The sequence below is a fragment of the Seriola lalandi genome, unplaced genomic scaffold, assembly GCF_002814215.2.
Source record: "Seriola lalandi dorsalis isolate HSWRI2012SDOR001 ecotype SW California unplaced genomic scaffold, Sedor1 jcf7180002052685, whole genome shotgun sequence".
Classification (NCBI taxonomy): domain Eukaryota; kingdom Metazoa; phylum Chordata; class Actinopteri; order Carangiformes; family Carangidae; genus Seriola; species Seriola lalandi.
This window is the reverse complement of record NW_019523238.1, coordinates 51,989-69,260: the sequence shown is the minus strand read 5'-3', so window position 1 is coordinate 69,260 and position 17,272 is coordinate 51,989. Positions and strand designations below refer to the sequence as shown.

General features: G+C 36.6%; 3 protein-coding genes across 3 annotated transcripts in view; 1 reads left to right on the top strand and 2 right to left on the bottom strand.

Moving 5' to 3' along the window:
- The window catches only part of ywhag2 (3-monooxygenase/tryptophan 5-monooxygenase activation protein, gamma polypeptide 2), a 7,715-nt gene extending 7,073 nt beyond the window's left edge, over positions 1-642 (bottom strand). The window contains exon 1 of the mRNA XM_023400592.1: positions 561-642. Coding sequence (XP_023256360.1) covers positions 561-642 — 82 coding nt within the window. The remainder of the gene's footprint in view (positions 1-560) is intronic.
- A 3,387-nt stretch (positions 643-4,029) lies between these two features.
- Positions 4,030-7,795, top strand: LOC111650670 (RIMS-binding protein 2). The gene is made up of 5 exons (XM_023400591.2): positions 4,030-4,636; positions 5,041-5,197; positions 6,535-6,656; positions 6,757-6,828; positions 6,922-7,795. The coding sequence occupies exons 1-5, from the start codon at positions 4,415-4,417 to the stop codon at positions 6,985-6,987; spliced, it is 639 nt and encodes a 212-aa protein (XP_023256359.1). The 5' UTR covers positions 4,030-4,414; the 3' UTR covers positions 6,988-7,795.
- A 3,470-nt stretch (positions 7,796-11,265) lies between these two features.
- ca4b (carbonic anhydrase 4b) overlaps positions 11,266-17,272 on the bottom strand; it is a 7,984-nt gene continuing 1,977 nt past the window's right edge. The window contains exons 2-8 of the mRNA XM_023400590.2: positions 17,015-17,059; positions 16,752-16,916; positions 15,792-15,937; positions 15,543-15,635; positions 14,583-14,649; positions 14,153-14,316; positions 11,266-12,096 (exon numbers count right to left, since the gene is read on the bottom strand). Of these exons, the coding sequence (XP_023256358.1) occupies positions 11,911-12,096; positions 14,153-14,316; positions 14,583-14,649; positions 15,543-15,635; positions 15,792-15,937; positions 16,752-16,916; positions 17,015-17,059 (866 nt within the window). The 3' untranslated portion in view covers positions 11,266-11,910. The remainder of the gene's footprint in view (positions 12,097-14,152; positions 14,317-14,582; positions 14,650-15,542; positions 15,636-15,791; positions 15,938-16,751; positions 16,917-17,014; positions 17,060-17,272) is intronic.

The following is a 17,272-nucleotide window of genomic DNA, read 5'->3' as shown; positions in this document are numbered from 1 at the left end:
GGGGGGGGGGGGGGGGGGGCTACTTAGAATATACATCCACTGAGCATTTAACAGGAACACCATACTAATACTGGGTAGGTCTTCCTTTTACTCTCAAAACAGCCTCAGTTCTTCATGGCGTGGATTCCACAAGATGTTTAAGATTCTGGTCCATGTGGACATGGTTGCATCATTTCTGCAGATTTCTCAGCTCCACATTTATGCTGCAGATTTCCTGTTCTACCACACCCCAAAGGTCTTCTATTGGATTTAGATCTGGTGACTGGGGAGGCCACTGAAGTGCACACGTCATGTTCCTGAAACCAGTTTGAAGCGACTTTCGCTTTGTGACATTATCATGCTGGAGTATAGCCATTAGAAGATGTCAAACAGTATGAAACGACCAAAACCAACAATGAATGTATACTACTGAGTGTTTGATATGATATATCGTATTCCTCTGTGCCAGTAGCTCCATTACTGTCCAGAAACTACACCACTGAGCCACGCTGTTGCACAGGATGAATGTGGGTGCCGTAGTTTGTTCAGAAACAGCTCCACAGATTGATAATGGTGATCACCTTCGCAGTCTGGGGAGAGTAGTGCCTGCAGAGGCCACTGCACATGCTGGGCAACGTGGTGCATATTGTAAACAGTCGCCATTTTTTCTTTGCCTTTTCAAGCCTTTTCAAGTTGGCATTAGAGAATGAGGAGCTCTGCACACGGCCGTGGGAACATGGAGACCAAATAGTCATCCACTTTTTCTCTCTGGCTCCTGTGTTATCACTTTATTTTGTCCACCATGAAGAAAGTCTCCAACATTCTGGGCCTGCATTGCTGCAATGAACAGCAGCAGCTCATCAGATGTCTACAGATGGGTCAGGCAGGACGGGGTGGGGTTCTTTTACTTTTGGATCATAGAAGGAACAATCAGTTTATCTGAAAGATATTAACCAGGGATGTTTGAAAACCCATAGAAAATATTTCGGCCGCTGCACAATAAAAAAAAGATTCAACATTTTTAGCAGCTCAGACCTTCTGCCATCCGGACTGGTGCAGCCGTGGTCAAATTAACCTCCAGGGGAAAAATTTGTTGTTGTGCCCCTTTTGAAACCAACTGACTTCCACTGTCCTGTACTTGGTAGCTTTTTTTAATTGGTCTGGGCACCAAGAACCAGCCAGTGCTCAAGGGATTAAATAACTGATTATTTAATTGACAGAAATTTTTATTTTAAACATCAATTAATCGTTTTTTTTAGTTCACTGGTGCCAGCTTCTCAGTTGTGACTATCGGCCTGTTTTGATAGTGAACTCAAAATGTTTTCAATGTTTTCAATATTTTCTGACATTTTACTCTGACATTTATGCTCGTACTTTCCTCCATGTGTCAGTCACCTCACTCCCACACCCACCTGCTCACCTGTCTCTCATTCCCCAATCACCCAGTCCTGACTCCCACACCCACCTCACTTGTTTCCCATTCCCCAATCAGCTCGCAGTTTATATATCAGCCGCCTTCCCCCAGATTGTTGTGTCATTCCTCTGCATGTTTTTTTTGTGCCAGCGCCTGACCTGCTGCGTACCTGCCTCTAAGCCTTTATCATCACCATCTCTGCTACAATTACTGAACTGTTCCAGCCTGCGTCTATGTCTGCATTTGGCCTTCCTGTTTCCTAGTACTAACCGTAACAGAGAAATGTCTTTCACAATTACAGCCCAAATTACAAAGTCACCATGTTTGTTTTGTCCAACCAATAATCCAAGCTTTGAAATGATTTATTATAAAAGTGAATGAAATGTTCCTTATTTCTTTTACTCATGACATGTTTTTTTGTTTTTTTTATAGGGCAGCTCATAGAACGTCCCTGAACTGTAACCTGAGATCACAGCGTTTCCTGTCAAGGTCATAGGTGAGTGAATGATGCAAAGAGCAAACTGCTGGTGAGGTTGAACTTGTGCAGCTATTTTATAAACATGCTGAGAGCAGAACATACCTCATCAAAGGCAGTTTTCTTTCTCTTAGATGACAGTAAACTGAGTTATTTTGAGGACTGAACTATTGTGTGAACAAAGTAAGACACGTGAAGACGTCACTTAAAGCTCTGGGTAACTGTTCTGCACATTTCTCACTATTTTCTTATTCAACAAACCAAACAATAAATTTATTGATCAAGAAAATGATCTGCATATTAATCCATAATGAAAGGAGCATTTCTCTGCATTCAGTTTTTCTACTTTTACTTTTGATACTTACATTAGTACATTATACTGATAATAAAGTTTGCCTAAATAATATATTCCATACAGGAATACAGTATTTTTTTACAGTGGTACTTTCACTACTACTTCCTCCGCCACTGATCAAAGGCAGCAGTTTTATAACATAGCACCTGTAAATCCTTGGAGTCATTTAAATGTTTAAAATGATTTTACTCTGGTTTATGTGAGCAGTCTTTACCAAAGCAGCAAAGTGAGCTACAGACAGCTGCTCACAGCTCCCTCTCGTGGACAAAAATGCAAATGAAAGTATCTGATGAGACAGAAGCTCGACAGTAAACTGTGCGAAAGTAAAAGACTTTATTGTTGTTGACAAAAAGCTTATGAAACCACAGTAATGTCTTTTGAAACTGGCAAGAAGGACCCGTTTCTCAGGTGAGTGGTTCATAAATGCGCACTGACCCAGTACAACCACTCAGTGACAGGAAACAATTCAATACAATTTGACTTTATTTGTTTTTACATTAACAAACGTGGTGGATAGAAGAAGGAACAAAACTTAAAACAATCAGTGGCTATCAGCCTAAAAACTGTACACAATTCATTGATAAATAAAAATATCTTAAAAAAAAAAAAAAAAAGAATATGAGAAAAATATCTACACAAAGTATTGAGGCCATAGAAAATACATAAAAATCTAATGATCAACTAAAGGGGAAAACATGCAAGTATTAAAAAATGGATGTTTCCTCCCCCACTGTCCCCAATTTCCACCTTTTTTTTCTGAGTTTTTCTCGCCAACACTTCTGGCTCTTTCTCTCAACCTCAAACACTTGATCCAATACACATACGCACAGATTTGTTAAACCTGTGTCTGCCTCTGCAGCAGGAGATTATCACCTGCTGACCTGGCCAGAGGTCAAGAGAGGAAGTGTTGACTTTTAGTGACGTGTAAACTGGGTCAAGTCATGGTAGGAGAAGAAAAACAAACAAACAAAACACTGCTGGTTCACACTTAACCAAGCCTTGATGATTAAATTTTATATGAATACTGAGCTTATATGACTTGAACTATAGGTGGAAATTGAATGTTGTTTTTTTGTTGTATGAAATTTAGTTTCTTTACCATGTTATCCCTTATCAACTAGAGTCAGGCCGGTAAGACTAGGACCTGTGGGGAAAAAAGCTTAATTTTAATGAATTCTCACATTCATGTTTTAATTTAATTGTTTTCTAAACTCAATCTATTTAAATGTAAACACACATTTGTTTTAGAAAACCAAAGGTTTATAACTCTTTTCTTTACTTTCATCACTGGGAATAAAACTGATTATCTTTCAATGCACGTTGGGTAAATAGAGGTTTTCCAAACAGGTTTTGCAGAAATTTATTTATTATGCACCCTTTAGTAATATTTAACAGGCCCAAGCAAAGCAGGATCACCATCCAGGCAAAGCAACTGCCCAGGGGCCCCAGACTCTGAGGGGCCCAAAAAGCTACAGGTTCATTTATCTTAGCTGGTTTTTGCAAACTGATTAGTTGCAACTGTGTTAAGGTTTTTGTGGCACTAAAGGTGGAACATTATTAGCCAATCATCTGGCCCAGAGTATCAGACTCTATGACCTCTTTTATTTTTCAGTTTATATTGTCATATCTCATGTGGAGTGTATTAGTAAAATAATGTTTAAGCTGTTACCAGACAACACCCATTCATGTGCACACACCCACAAATAATATACCCCAAAATAAAAAAAGCTTCCTTTGAATGGTAACAGTTTAAATTTTACAACCAAAGAGTCAAAATGAATGAGATACTGAACCAAAGTTACAGAGGCACAAACATGGTAGAAATTTAAGTTTCTTCAACTGATATATAGGTATAAGAAAGTAATATAAAACCTGTAGTAGGACATTTTGTGTGGAAAACGCTTAAGAACCATATTCACGTCTTAATCAGATTACCACAATCTAAGACAAACAAAATGACATTTCAGCACAAGAACCTCTTTCAACTTTTTAAAAACCATTACTTTGCACGCAGAGTCTTACAGTGCAACAGGCAGTGCTGAACTAATGAATCTATCCACTTGCTGCAAAGAGGATTACTGTTCCTTCTGCTTAGCTTAGTTACCTCAAATTAGGATAAGGGTAAAGAGAGGTCTGTCTACAGCGGCCATCTGTCTGCCAAGTGGCCAGTCGAGCACTCGCACTGGTGTAAATGGAGATGAGTCTGGAGCTGGATGTTTTGATATACCCAGATGAAGTGAGGATTCCTACTCCGGAGGAACTCGCAGAATGGGAACTTGAGACTGCGAGCCAGGTGTCCATACCTACCGTCCGACTCTTCGTGGCACTTTACCCATACAACCCTGCTGCGATGTCTCCCAACCATGAGACGGCTGCAGAGGAGCTGCCTTTTGTTCCAGGCCAGATAATCAAGGTAAAAGCAATGTCACATGTCTTCCCTTTTGTAATGTCTTGTGCTGTAAAAGTGTTTCACTTCAGTGCTTGTAGTGTACAGTGCACAGGTACAACACGTTTTGAGTTGCATTTCCTCACTGCATCAGTTGAAAAGCTTCTTTGAAACAGTACGATGGTGTTTCCTGTTTGTTCTAGATTCAAACCAGGTGAAAGTGTACGACGTTATGAGCTTTTTTTTTTTTTTTTTTTTTTTTTTTTTTTTTTTTTTTTTTTTTCTGTTTCCTGTCATAATTTTCAACTGATTAATGTGATTTGCTGCCTTTTAACTGAACCTGACAACATGCAAATACACAAACATGCTTTTTTTTTTTCTTTCAAAGTGTAAATTAAAGGTAAAAAACTAACTTTTTCTACATTTGTTAGGTGTTTGGAGACAAAGACTCTGATGGTTTCTATCATGGGGAGTCCGGTGGACTCTCTGGTTATGTGCCAAGTAATATGGTGGCTGAGATCCCAGTGGATGATGAGTACCTGAAGCATGTACTCATGCAGCAGGGATTCCTCCCTGTGGACCACACAGGTATGAACCCTTTTCTTCTGCAGGACACTGTGCTGTAAGACATTAGCATAACTGCAGTGGGAGAAGAGTATATTTGGAGTGTTCACTTCAGTGAATATGGCAATACCACAATATAAAAACAAGTCCTAAAATTCTACTTCAGTAAAAGTGCAGATGCATTACCAGAAAAAGGCACTTAAAGTATCCAAAGTGAAAGGGCTCATTTTGCAGAACAGTGTTAAATCAAAGATGATTTTCTTGTGTGCACAAGACAATATGTTGTACACACGTAATCTTGTAAAACATCAAAAGTATTTCATCACTTCAGTAAGTCTCCTGTTAGTTTGCGATAGGACAAGTTACAACTTTATCATTCTTATTGGTAAATCCCAGCAGAGCTTTGATGTGTCATAATGACTCATTGTAGAAGTTGATCATGTTTTGTAAAATAAAGTTACTATTGTATAGTTCCTTCTGAAATGTAGTATAATAAAATGTAAATTTGAAGTGCTCAAGTACCTAAAAGTTTGGTTACATAAAAATCTTGCACTGAAAATGCTTAAAATTAAGAGAAAGAAATGGACTAGTATAATATAGTAAACAACCGCATAAGCATGATGAGTATTTCAGTTACCCAGAGCTTTGACTGACGTCTTCAAATGTCAGCAATACAAACCTCAAAATGATGCAGTTTATATTTTTATTTATATATATATATTATAATTTAAAATGAGGAAAAGTAGCAAATCATCATATTTGAGAAGCTGATTATTATTTAACTCATCAATAAATCCTCCTGTTTAATCTCAATTTCTATTTGCTTTTGGGCAGTTTCATTTCTTACAAAAAATTTTGAAATGTTCAAAGTTTTGTATGTAAAATCTTGAATTGTTAAGTAAGTGAAATAAATGCAGTGGGGTAAATGTCCTTGGTAACATTTCACCACTTCAATACAAGGAGTGTAATACACACAGAAAAAAAAAAATCTTCTCTCTACCTTCAACAGTTATTGTCAAACAGGGTGGTCTCTAGTTGATCATCTGCGAGAGTTTGCTCTGAGCTGCTGCCTGGTGTGAAAGTGTAGGAACTGTTAACTGTAGGAAGTTAACAAAGCTAAAAAGATACTCCAACAAATAAGATGTAAAAGCAATACAGAAACCTTGTGTGTGCATATCAATAAAGTTACTAAATTAACCACTTAATGGTTTCTTTTAGTGCATTTGCTCAAAGGTGGTTGATAACTGAAGTATGTTAGCTGTTATTAGCAGGTTTGATGCTTTCACTGACCTATGTGCAAACTGATTTTCTATTTTAGCATTAATGTGTGATTTCAGAGTGTTTGTCTTTTGGGCCTTCAGGTATGTCTTTAACGCCTGATATGAGCGACGTAGCCAGTATCCCTGAGGACGTGGTTGTTCGACGAATGGTGGCCTTATTTGACTATGATCCCTGGGAAAATTCGCCCAACATGGACAGTGAAGTAAGCACTAAAATCACACATGAACCTGATTACATATCGAGACTAATCTGCTGTAATAAAAATACAAAAGGTTTTGTGACTCAGGCTATTCCTCTCACAGGTTGAACTTGGCTTTCGTTCAGGAGACATCATATATGTGATGGGTGACATGGATCAAGATGGATTTTACTATGTGAGTGTCACCTCTACAGTTGCATTAAAGTGACTGCTGCTCAGTTCTTACACTGACGTTTGCACACAACCTTAACTTTCATCTCAATTTTAGGGGGATCTGCACGGACGACGGGGTTTGGTTCCATCAAACTTCCTGCAGCCTCTACCCTGGGATTAGAAAACGCCACGCTAGGATGTTCGCTACAAATGCCAAGTCTTGGACACAGTGAGAAATCGGCAATTTTTTTTTAAAAAAACAAATGGTTAAACTGACATTTTGTGTCAAAATGTATATTTTTTATTTTTATATTAGAATACAGCACTGCACCTGCTTTAAATGGCAAATCAATAAGGATCTACTTAAATAAGCAACCAATTAAACCAGTAATAAAAATCAGGATGATGCAAAGCGAAAACGGTTCTCGTCATACAATTCTCAGATAATTCATTTATTGAAAAATCTTAAGGAAATTTACAAATCAGTACAGAAAAATACAGACATTTACAAATCATATACTTTCAAAAATCAAACAATGTTTAAAATTCACTTTTTATTTGGCCACATGCACAAAAACGACATGAACCATGACTGAATTTGCAAAAAACTTATCTACTGTATATCCATAAATGTATTACAATATGAATGAGCCAAGTATTTCAATCATACCTGATGGCAAATGATAGATTTTCTTTTTTTTTTTAGCCTTAATAATACACTTATAGTCTCAGTTTTTTGCAGACCAGTGTATTGAAATAGCATTTGCCTTATACCTTGTTTATATATTTTCTATAATTGGCTCATAGTCTTTTCATATGGAGCAATTAAGAGAAAACATCAGTGTTTTTTGTTGAGTTTTGCAGCAATTTTTATGTACAAAAATTCACAGCAAAGTTTGTATAAAGGAAATAATTAATGTGTCAATCATGTTATCTATGCAAAGATTGTAAAGCAGAAAGTGAAAATAAACTCACGAATTTGCACAGTACCTACCTGCATTTTTGTGTGTGTATTTATGTATGTATGAATGATGTATTTACCACATACCACCATTGTCATGTTTTTTTGAATAAATAACAAAATAAAATGACAAAAGCAGTAAGAAAAATTCAGAAGGTTTTCATGATTGGCCTAAAAGTCTTAAAGTCTGTTACACCATTCGTTGATTTCTTCTTTTACATTCCTCTGCAGCAAACAGTGTACTCATCCATAAAGTAGGAAACACTACACTGTGTAGTGAAGTTTAGTAGTGCTTTCTACTTTATGGGTGACAACACTGTACATCAGTAGCTCCTGGTCGGCCCACCGCAAACACGAAGTCATGACGGGCTGAATAAAGTCAAGTATTCACAAATTAAATATTACACAAGAAGATGCCAAAATCTAATGTTATGAGAAAGAAACATAAGTGAGCCATAATCTGTATCACCAACATTTGACAATAATGTTGCCTAAAATGATGCTGATATAGGACATTAATTAGACAAAAATGAATATTTCTTGTATATCTTAGTGCATTTTGATTGGAAGGATACAACAAATAAAAGCAGCAATCATTAGATTTTTAAATAGTCACTCACAGTCAGGGTCTTACCAGTGTCTGGACTCCACAGAAGAAAGAAAACCCAGAAGTGAATGTGATCTTTTTATTAACCCTGTCTGAACCACGTGGTTAACACAGGAAAAGCTCTAACAGTCACACACTCACACATGTATGCACACGTACACACAAACTATACATGCAGGGAAGTGTATGCGCATGTACACATGTTTGTGCATGCCCATACACACACAATGGTGGGAACAGAATATGAAACAGAAGTATGTGGATATGTTTCTTTAAAGTAAATAACTATTTGTTGTAAAATATGAAAAAATATTGTTTTATTTATTCTGTGTATGAACCTGTAACTGCTGAATGTGGATGTAGGTCCAACTACTTCATTCTTTTGAGAGGCGCTTCTACCAATACATATTTCAGAGGATTATATACTCTCAAAACTTGTGTGTGTATACATACATACATGTATATATATATATACATGTATGTATGTATGTATGTATGTATGTATGTATATATACACACACACATATATATATGTATATATGTGTATATATATATATATATATGTATATATATATATATATATATATATATATGTATATGTGTGTGTGTGTATATATATACACACACACACACACAAAATACAACCTAGAAATACTCAAGTATATACTCATAAGTAAGCTAAATTTTTAGGTATTTTTAGGATACATTTTTAGGTGTACTTGGTTACTTTCCACATCTACATGCACACAAACAGACACACAGTCACACATGCAAATTCAAAGTCTACGCCCCGTTAAGTCCAAGCAGACTGCGCCACTGCTGCCGAGCGTGACCTCATCCCTTTTAAGGGCATACAGTACAGTTATGAGGCGTCACCTGCTTTTAAAGAAGTCAGACACTACAGCAGTTAGATATTGATCCAAGTAATAATTGATGTGGACGTGCACCAATTATCTCAGACCAACATACCGTTTACTGATGCAGAATTGAGGTACTTTGCCTGAAGTAGCAACATAATGATAATAAATAAAGTAAATCAAAGATTTTAGCAAACTTATAGTTTGAGCAAGCTCACTTTAGAGATGCTGGAGCTGTTGAATGTTTGGTATCAAAGGGAGTATGGAGTAACATGTATGTCAAAGCCAAAGTTTAAAATATTCTGTATAGATTACAGGAAGAGCTTCATATCTCATTTATGTTTCTGAGAACTCATTCACGCCTGCATGTTTCTGACAAGGTGTGGGTGGGGGATGGTGGTGTGAGGCTCTTCCTTATCCCAGCAGCAAATGTGCAATATGCTTGCAACAACAGAAACTTCGCAAATAGAAGAGAGACGGGCCTGTGTCCTCTGTTGTCACGACAACCCAAACCTCAGAGTCACACCAAGAGAAATAAGAGGAAGTGGGGGATGGGCGGTGTGCACAAACCGAGAAAAGATGTCCTTGTGAGAAACCAAAAAAAAAAAAAATTGACGTAAAGACAAGCAGACAGTAAAGTAGTAGATGAAGTAAGTCAGGTTGCAAATGCAGGAACTGAGAAAAAAGTTCCATTTTCTGCATAGTATCAGATACTAAAAATCTATTTCATATCAAACAATAAATGCACACACAAAGGTTATATATTTGTCATTTGTGTGTGTGTGTGTGTGTGTGTGTGTGTGTGTCTTGGCCAAGAAAATAAGGAAAGAACCTATGCAGCAGGCGAGCATGACTGTGCATCCTGCAGATTATCTCAGCACTGTTGCGCTAGAGGCTCTGCTTGCATCAGACATCTATTCCTGTGCAACATGGGATTATATCCAAAGTGATCTCCTCGAGTACTTAAGGTGATATAGATAGCGACAGGGTGCCAAAAACAAGCGCAGCATCTAATGACACCAGTAGGTATTATCCTCCCCAGTCACTGCTTAGGATTGATTGAATTATGTTTTACCCATGATGATTGATCTCAGACAGGGAGTCAGTCTTCTACTTTGTAATAGTAGCTATGAATGTACCTTTAAAGTTTTGCAATTATTCATTCAATCAAACGTCATTGAGAGCATTTAAACGAACCTTGTTTGAACAGTTGTAATTGTCTGACCATATATGCTCATGTAGTACACCACAAAAAGTACCTATTCCTGTTTCTGTCAACTCAAACATCAAACTTTCTCATTACATCATGGCTGTGGGTTTTTTAGCAAGTCTCACAATAAGAGATGAAACTTTCCTGTGACTGTCTGAGACAGAAACAAAAACTCTGAGGATATTCAGGTAGTCTTTAAAAGACTGTAAGTAAAGTATACGACTGATAGCTGAACCTGCTCAGACTTGCTTGGTGCTGCCACTTAGTGGAGGTTAGTGGAGGTGACACTGTCTATAGTCTGGAGAGGAGAAAATATTCAAAATAAAACTGAAAGTTTTACAGATATGATGGTGAATATTTTTTACTTGGATATTCATCAGCTTTCCCACGTTGGGAGTCGTTTCAGGTCCACATGAGAATAGACAGTTCCAGTGACAACAAAAACTAAAAGAATAGCAACAAAACTAATTGGCCTGTTTTATGTCTGCTCTTGGTAAGAGGGAGGTGGGGGTGGGTGGATGAAGGGTGCAAATTTGTAAAATGTCTAAAAAAAAAAGAAAAAAAAAAGAGTAAAAATACATCTGACTCAAATTTAAAGTGCTGGTTCTTGGTAATAATAAACTGTACATTATTAATAGTTACATTATTTATTCTGTTATTCAGTGCAATAACCTAAATCAATGCCAATATTGTAATATGAAATAATATCAATAAATAACTGCTTTTTGTAACCCGAAATATCCAACAGCTATGAACAGATTATGAGATGAAGGGCACAGTGACACAGACAGGCCCCTCAAAAGATAAAAAAAATGACCAAGCAGGAACTTATCCTTTGTTTATTCACTGATTACATAATGTTTTACAAACTACTGTGGTGAAACAGTGTGTACCAATGGCTTAACCTTTTTTAGCACCACGACATGAACATGTGTGCCATCATTCAGATGATTTACTGGCCAGTGGCTGAAGAAAGTACAGTTCAGAGTTCAAACGTGTGCAGAACAGGAAGGAAACATTTCCATATCACAGATATGATCACATATTACAACACATGGTACAGCAATATTAGCTATTAGTCCCCCACTCTGTAAATTGTGCTGTGCCATCCAACAAGGAAACTTTGGAATCAAAAGCAGTAAAAACGATTGATTGATATTGTCAGTGAACTTCACTGCAGTTTGTTGTAGGAATCACAAAAAGAAGAATTATGTGGTGTTAAGATGCTAAATCTTCAACTTAAATATACAATTCATATTTGACACACCGAATAGAACAAAGAAAGAAAATGCTTATAACACTTTAGCACAAACCTATAGCCATAACATCGCACACAGTGCATACAGTAGATTCACACATCCATAATTTACTTTTAAATATACAGTACATTATATTTCTTGTATTTGACAATCACCAGTGGACAGAGACAGCAGTATTTCTTCATAAAGGTTGAGTTAATTAAACGGCTTTCATGCTGTATCGTGCAGGCAGAGTGCACTGGACACAAGCACTGATGTAATGAGTAGCACGATGCTAGCCGCAGCAGCATGGCCTCCGGAGTAATACACCTGCCTCCCATTCAGTGGCTGCACTGGTCTGTAAGTTCTGACCATCTGTTGTCCATTAGGGAACCGAAGCTGGGAAAATGCAGCGAGCTGTAACAAAAATGAAATCACAGCAAACAGGTAAAAATTTACTCGGCAGAGTAATAAAGAGGCAAATTCTATACATACACAAGCTGCTACTCAAATTAATTAATTGAGGTTTCTCTAATCAGTATTTTTATATCAAGAAACTCGTTAAACTCCAACATATAGTATAAAATTTAAATAAACTCTAATTATCACCAGACTGCAGTTTCCCTCAACCCTATGAAGCATTTTAGCATCTTTAAGCTAATGTTTTTGGTTTTTGCAGCCTGTAACTTCACTCCTTTGTTCGGTCTCACAGTTCTCATCAGTGTCTTTTTCCAAGAAGCAGCTGTTTTCTGCAAAGACGTTTAAAAAAAGAAAAAAATGAAAAATGTACACCACACTACCCCAAGCAGCAAATACACACAGTTAAAAGCAGGCAAACACAGTGTAGCATGTTTCAACCAAAGATCCAAATAGTAAAGTCTTTTTTAAGGCTTTTTGCTGAAAACAGTTGCAAGTAAACAAGATTTACAGTCTTTTCAGCTCTTCCATTTATTAGTTAGACGTCTCCAATGAACTGTTTGACCACTTATCTTTGCTGCAGGACATCTGGACCACTTTCTGTTTATAAACTGCTATTTTTTAAGGTACAAACACACACTTTCCACAGTCTGGTAACCCAAAAGTTGTTCTCATTAAATTAAACATTGACCATTTATAAATCCATTAACTATATCTTATAAACCATTTACAATACAGTATATATTTATGGTGCCTTATCAGAAAGGGAGATAGATAATTTCTTTGTAGGGTTATCACTGCAAGCAACCCCTTTCACAATCATCGCATTGTTATTTAATACATTCTTATTGTAAAAATATCACTTTTAGTTGCTCTAAGTAAAAGAATCACAAAAGTAACAGCAGTAAAATGTGATCAGTTGTTCAAAGTAAAAACTGTTCCTCATGATTAACATGAGTTGATACATGCTAATGCAGCAATAACAGAAATCTCCAAAGCTTCAGAAATGAAAATCCCCATGAAAACCTTCCAGTTTGGGGCTGTTATCATGCTTTCAGAGCAGCGGAAGGAAACTTCTAAATGTAAAATCTGAGTGTGCATTGTGAAGTACAGCTGAAAGATGCATTTGTGGGGTAAAAACATATTATTAGTTTATTATGTCATTAGTAAACATAATCTACAGTATCACCAATGCCACCCAGTTGTACATCCCGTTAATCCTAGCAGCCTAACCCAATTTACAAACTGCCTCTCTGATTCAAATTGCTGAACTTCCCAAAACATCTGCAAACTTAATGATGACAAAATAGAAATTCTGTGGTTCGTCACATTCATTTCTTTCAGTCAGATAGCCAGCAACCCAGGAGCACTATCAAATGATATCAAAACAGCTGCAAGTTATTTGGGTAATGTATAGGATTCTGCCCTTTGTTTTGATGGCCAAGTAAAGAAGTTTTGTTCAGTCCAGCAGTTATTTTCAAAGAGGAAATCTTTTTCTATCCTCTGAGGATTTACACGTGGTTGTGCATGCCTTTTATTTTTTCACAGATAACTTTTGGTAATGCTCAATATACATGTTTTACTCAGGCTTCTGTACATTTCCTTCAATTGGTCCAAAATGTTGCTGCTAATTATCAGTGCTTCAAGAAAACGTGATTGTTTAACAGCCATTCTGGCTTTCCTGCATTAGCATCCTATTAGTGTTTGTTTCAATTTTAAAATTTGAATGTTGACTTCTAAGACTTTACACAACCAGGCCCCTATGTATGTCAAGGATTTAGTAACTCATAAGAGCCTGGGCTGATAGTGGCCTTCTGGATCATGTTCCCAGAGCATGATTGGTGACTAAAGGCTATCATGCTTTTCCAATCCAGGTCCCCAAACTTGCTACATCTTTCCCTGCTTTTAAATGAATTTAAATTTATTTCATTTTATTTAATTATTTTTGTTGTTTTATTGTTGTTTTATCAAACTGCTAAAGTAAGGTACCACCACCTGTTTGACTTTTAATATTTCAGTAAGTGTAAACTACTATAATATATTTTGTAATAATTACCTGTTTCTTGCTGAGAGGAATAGCATTTTCAAACAGGCTCCAGACAACAGCTTCAGCACAGTTGGGTGTTGTGAGGGAGCCGTCATAGCGAAAGTACTTGGTCATGGTGTTGTAGGGAAGAATGAACATGTCCAGGGACACACCCTTGAGTTCGGTGCTGTTGGCTGGTTTTTTATAAAACATTAACAAGACAATGAAGTAAGCAAGAAATCTAGTATTAGACAACAAATAAGTCCAAGGTTACAGTTTAATCGTTTTAATTGATTTACTGTTGGGATGTAAGAATTGTTTTTTATGACACTGTGTTATCACCTAACAATTGCACTTTAGCCTAACACCAGAACAATCAGCAGCACATTTAGGACAATGTGGCACATTTAAGATAATGAAGCACCATTATCTTCTTTTTCTATCAGCAGACATGACTTACTTGGTTGTGGGATGTATTTCAGAGCATTTATGAGTGGATCAAATTTCTTATTTGCGGACGCAGACTCCTGAAATAAGAGAATAAAATGTTCAAGTTTCAAGTAGATGATTTGGTTCAAACAGATGGTTAAATGGTAAAGGGCTTTTCATTGAGTCCCTGGAAATATGCACAAGGCTTTGGCTGGTAAATCGATGCTTTGTGTTTCCTGATGACAGAGACGGTAACAGAAACATGTTGGAGCAATACTTTTGTATATTGAAGGACTTATGTCCTAAACCTTTTATACTTTTTAGGCAATATAATGGAATATACTGGATTTGGTTTTAAACACTAACCTTGTAAAAGTTTTATTGCTGTCTGTGACTTCTGATCTGCAAAGGTTACAAGAATATTTTTTCCAAAAAATAATAAATCATTTTTTCTTATCACAACATTATAACTGCTCATTGAAAAGCTCCTTGTTAACTGATGGCTGCTGATGGCTTTGTTTATTTATCCTTTGGTGTAACTCAAGGCACAATTCTTGGGCCATTGATTAGTTTTTTCTTAAATATTGACAAAATAGGTGCCATTGTTGATGGCATCTCTGGAAAAATGCAGTAATAAGTCAATCAACTCCATTCAGCAAAGCTCTATCTTCATGCCAACAGATATACTGATATAATCCTCCATCTTTCCTTCATAAGTGTAACGTCCTACTCCTCTCAAAAGTCTTCAGGATTAAATTTAGACTCTATGACATTCTTTGCAATTACTGAACCTACTATGGCCCGACTCTACTACATTTTCATTAGAAGAAATCCGAAACAACAAATATTCAATCAGAAGAAAATGTAATTTGGTTTCTTTTCAAAGATTCAGTGTGCATACCTTCAAATTCTTATTTTTTTCATATTGGACTGTTCATATTTCTTCTCTTTTTATCTTTATCATATCAACAAGATAATAAAATATAATCACCTGAAAGAAAAATCCAAGAACAGCCACACCAGTGCGGTCTTTTCCAGCCTGGGCTATAGAGTCGTATTCTTCTTTTATGTGAACAATATGCATCTGTAGGTGGCATAAAGTATTATGTTAATGTTATTATTAGGGTTTTTTTAGACACAATAATAATTCATTCTTAATTGATTTTAATACAGTACACACAAAATGGCTTCATCACACGCATTGCTGATTATAACAAACTTCTATCCCTGTATTTCATACCTCCATTGGAAATTGTTCTCCGTCAATGGTGTGTTCAGACCCTGGCCCTCCAGCGTTGCCCCAGTGCAGGTGAACTTGAAGCCCCTTGTATGATGCAGGCAGATTTCCCCCGTTGATCCTTATATTGGAGGGCAAATCCAGTTGAACTAGAAAAAAAATCATCATTTAAATCAGGTAAAAGAGATCATAAAAAAAGGTTCATGGAGAAACCACTGTTGGCAATTACAAACATGGAAGGATTATGAGACAACCGGCACCTGGGCACAGACATATAAAAGGCCACCCATGCATCCTTTAACAGAGCAAGACACCCAAACTCAAAGAGACACACAACACTGTGACTATTTTGAGTCACTTTGCATCTCATCCTGGTCATTTTGCATCTCTTTGTGGTTATTCTGTGTCTCCTTGTGGTCTTTTAGTATCTATTTTTAGTCATTTTTGTGGTCCTTTGCATTTGTTTGTGGTTGGTTTGTATCTCATCATAGTCGTTTTCTTTTCTTTCAGTGACATTTTGCAGGTGGAGTCCAGGGGCCCTCAACCCCTTGGGAAGCCTGGATCTGTGCCCTGTAGGTCATTTTTTATCATACCAGACGACAAAAGCCTGCAGAACCATTTTTCTTTAGCTAATTATCTACTTTACTGCCTACCATATAACATCATTATCCCATTGGCTTAATCAGAATCAGAAACTTTATTGATCCCTGCAGGGCAAATTGCTTTGTTAAAATTTCTCAAACTGCAGTTAGAAAAGAGGAAATAAAAAAGTTAAAACAGAGCCGAAATATAATCAATAATAAAAAAAAGAAAAAAAAGAAAATTAGATAATCACCTTATGACTATTTTATATAGTTTATATTAGTCCAGCTGATTTAAATCACGGAGATGCACACTGACTTATTGGGATTTTATCAAATTAGCAAATTTCAATTAAAACTTCAGTTATCACATAAGACATACCAGTGTGACCATTGTTCATGAGGCGACCATGAAAAGTCTCTTGATAGCCAGTCAGGTGAAAAGAAGTGAGACGTTCATCTGGTAGCATTCGCCTCGTAACAATATTAACAGGAGACTGATATCTGCCGCCGCAGTGCTGGGAAACCACTTCCCATGTTTCTGGACCTGTGAAGGCGAGAGGATGGAAAACAGGTAACATTACTACAGCATATTATCTACTTTCATTTATACTCTTAATGTCAGTGGCTTGTCTGGAGTTTTACCTGTGCACGTATGATTACATGTAACTTGGGACTGGTAGCACCAACCTAGATCAACAGCAGATTATGAGAAAGAAAATTAGAAATTCTTCACTGTCACAACACTGTTGCCATTAGTTGAATAATATTATATTCACAACTTATTTCCAAATAAAACACTGCAAATCCAAAAAATGCCTGTGTACTGCTACATTCTTTTTTTTTTTTTTTTTTTTTAATTTGTGTAATTTTGCAGAATTTTTTTTTTTTTTTTTTTCTTAT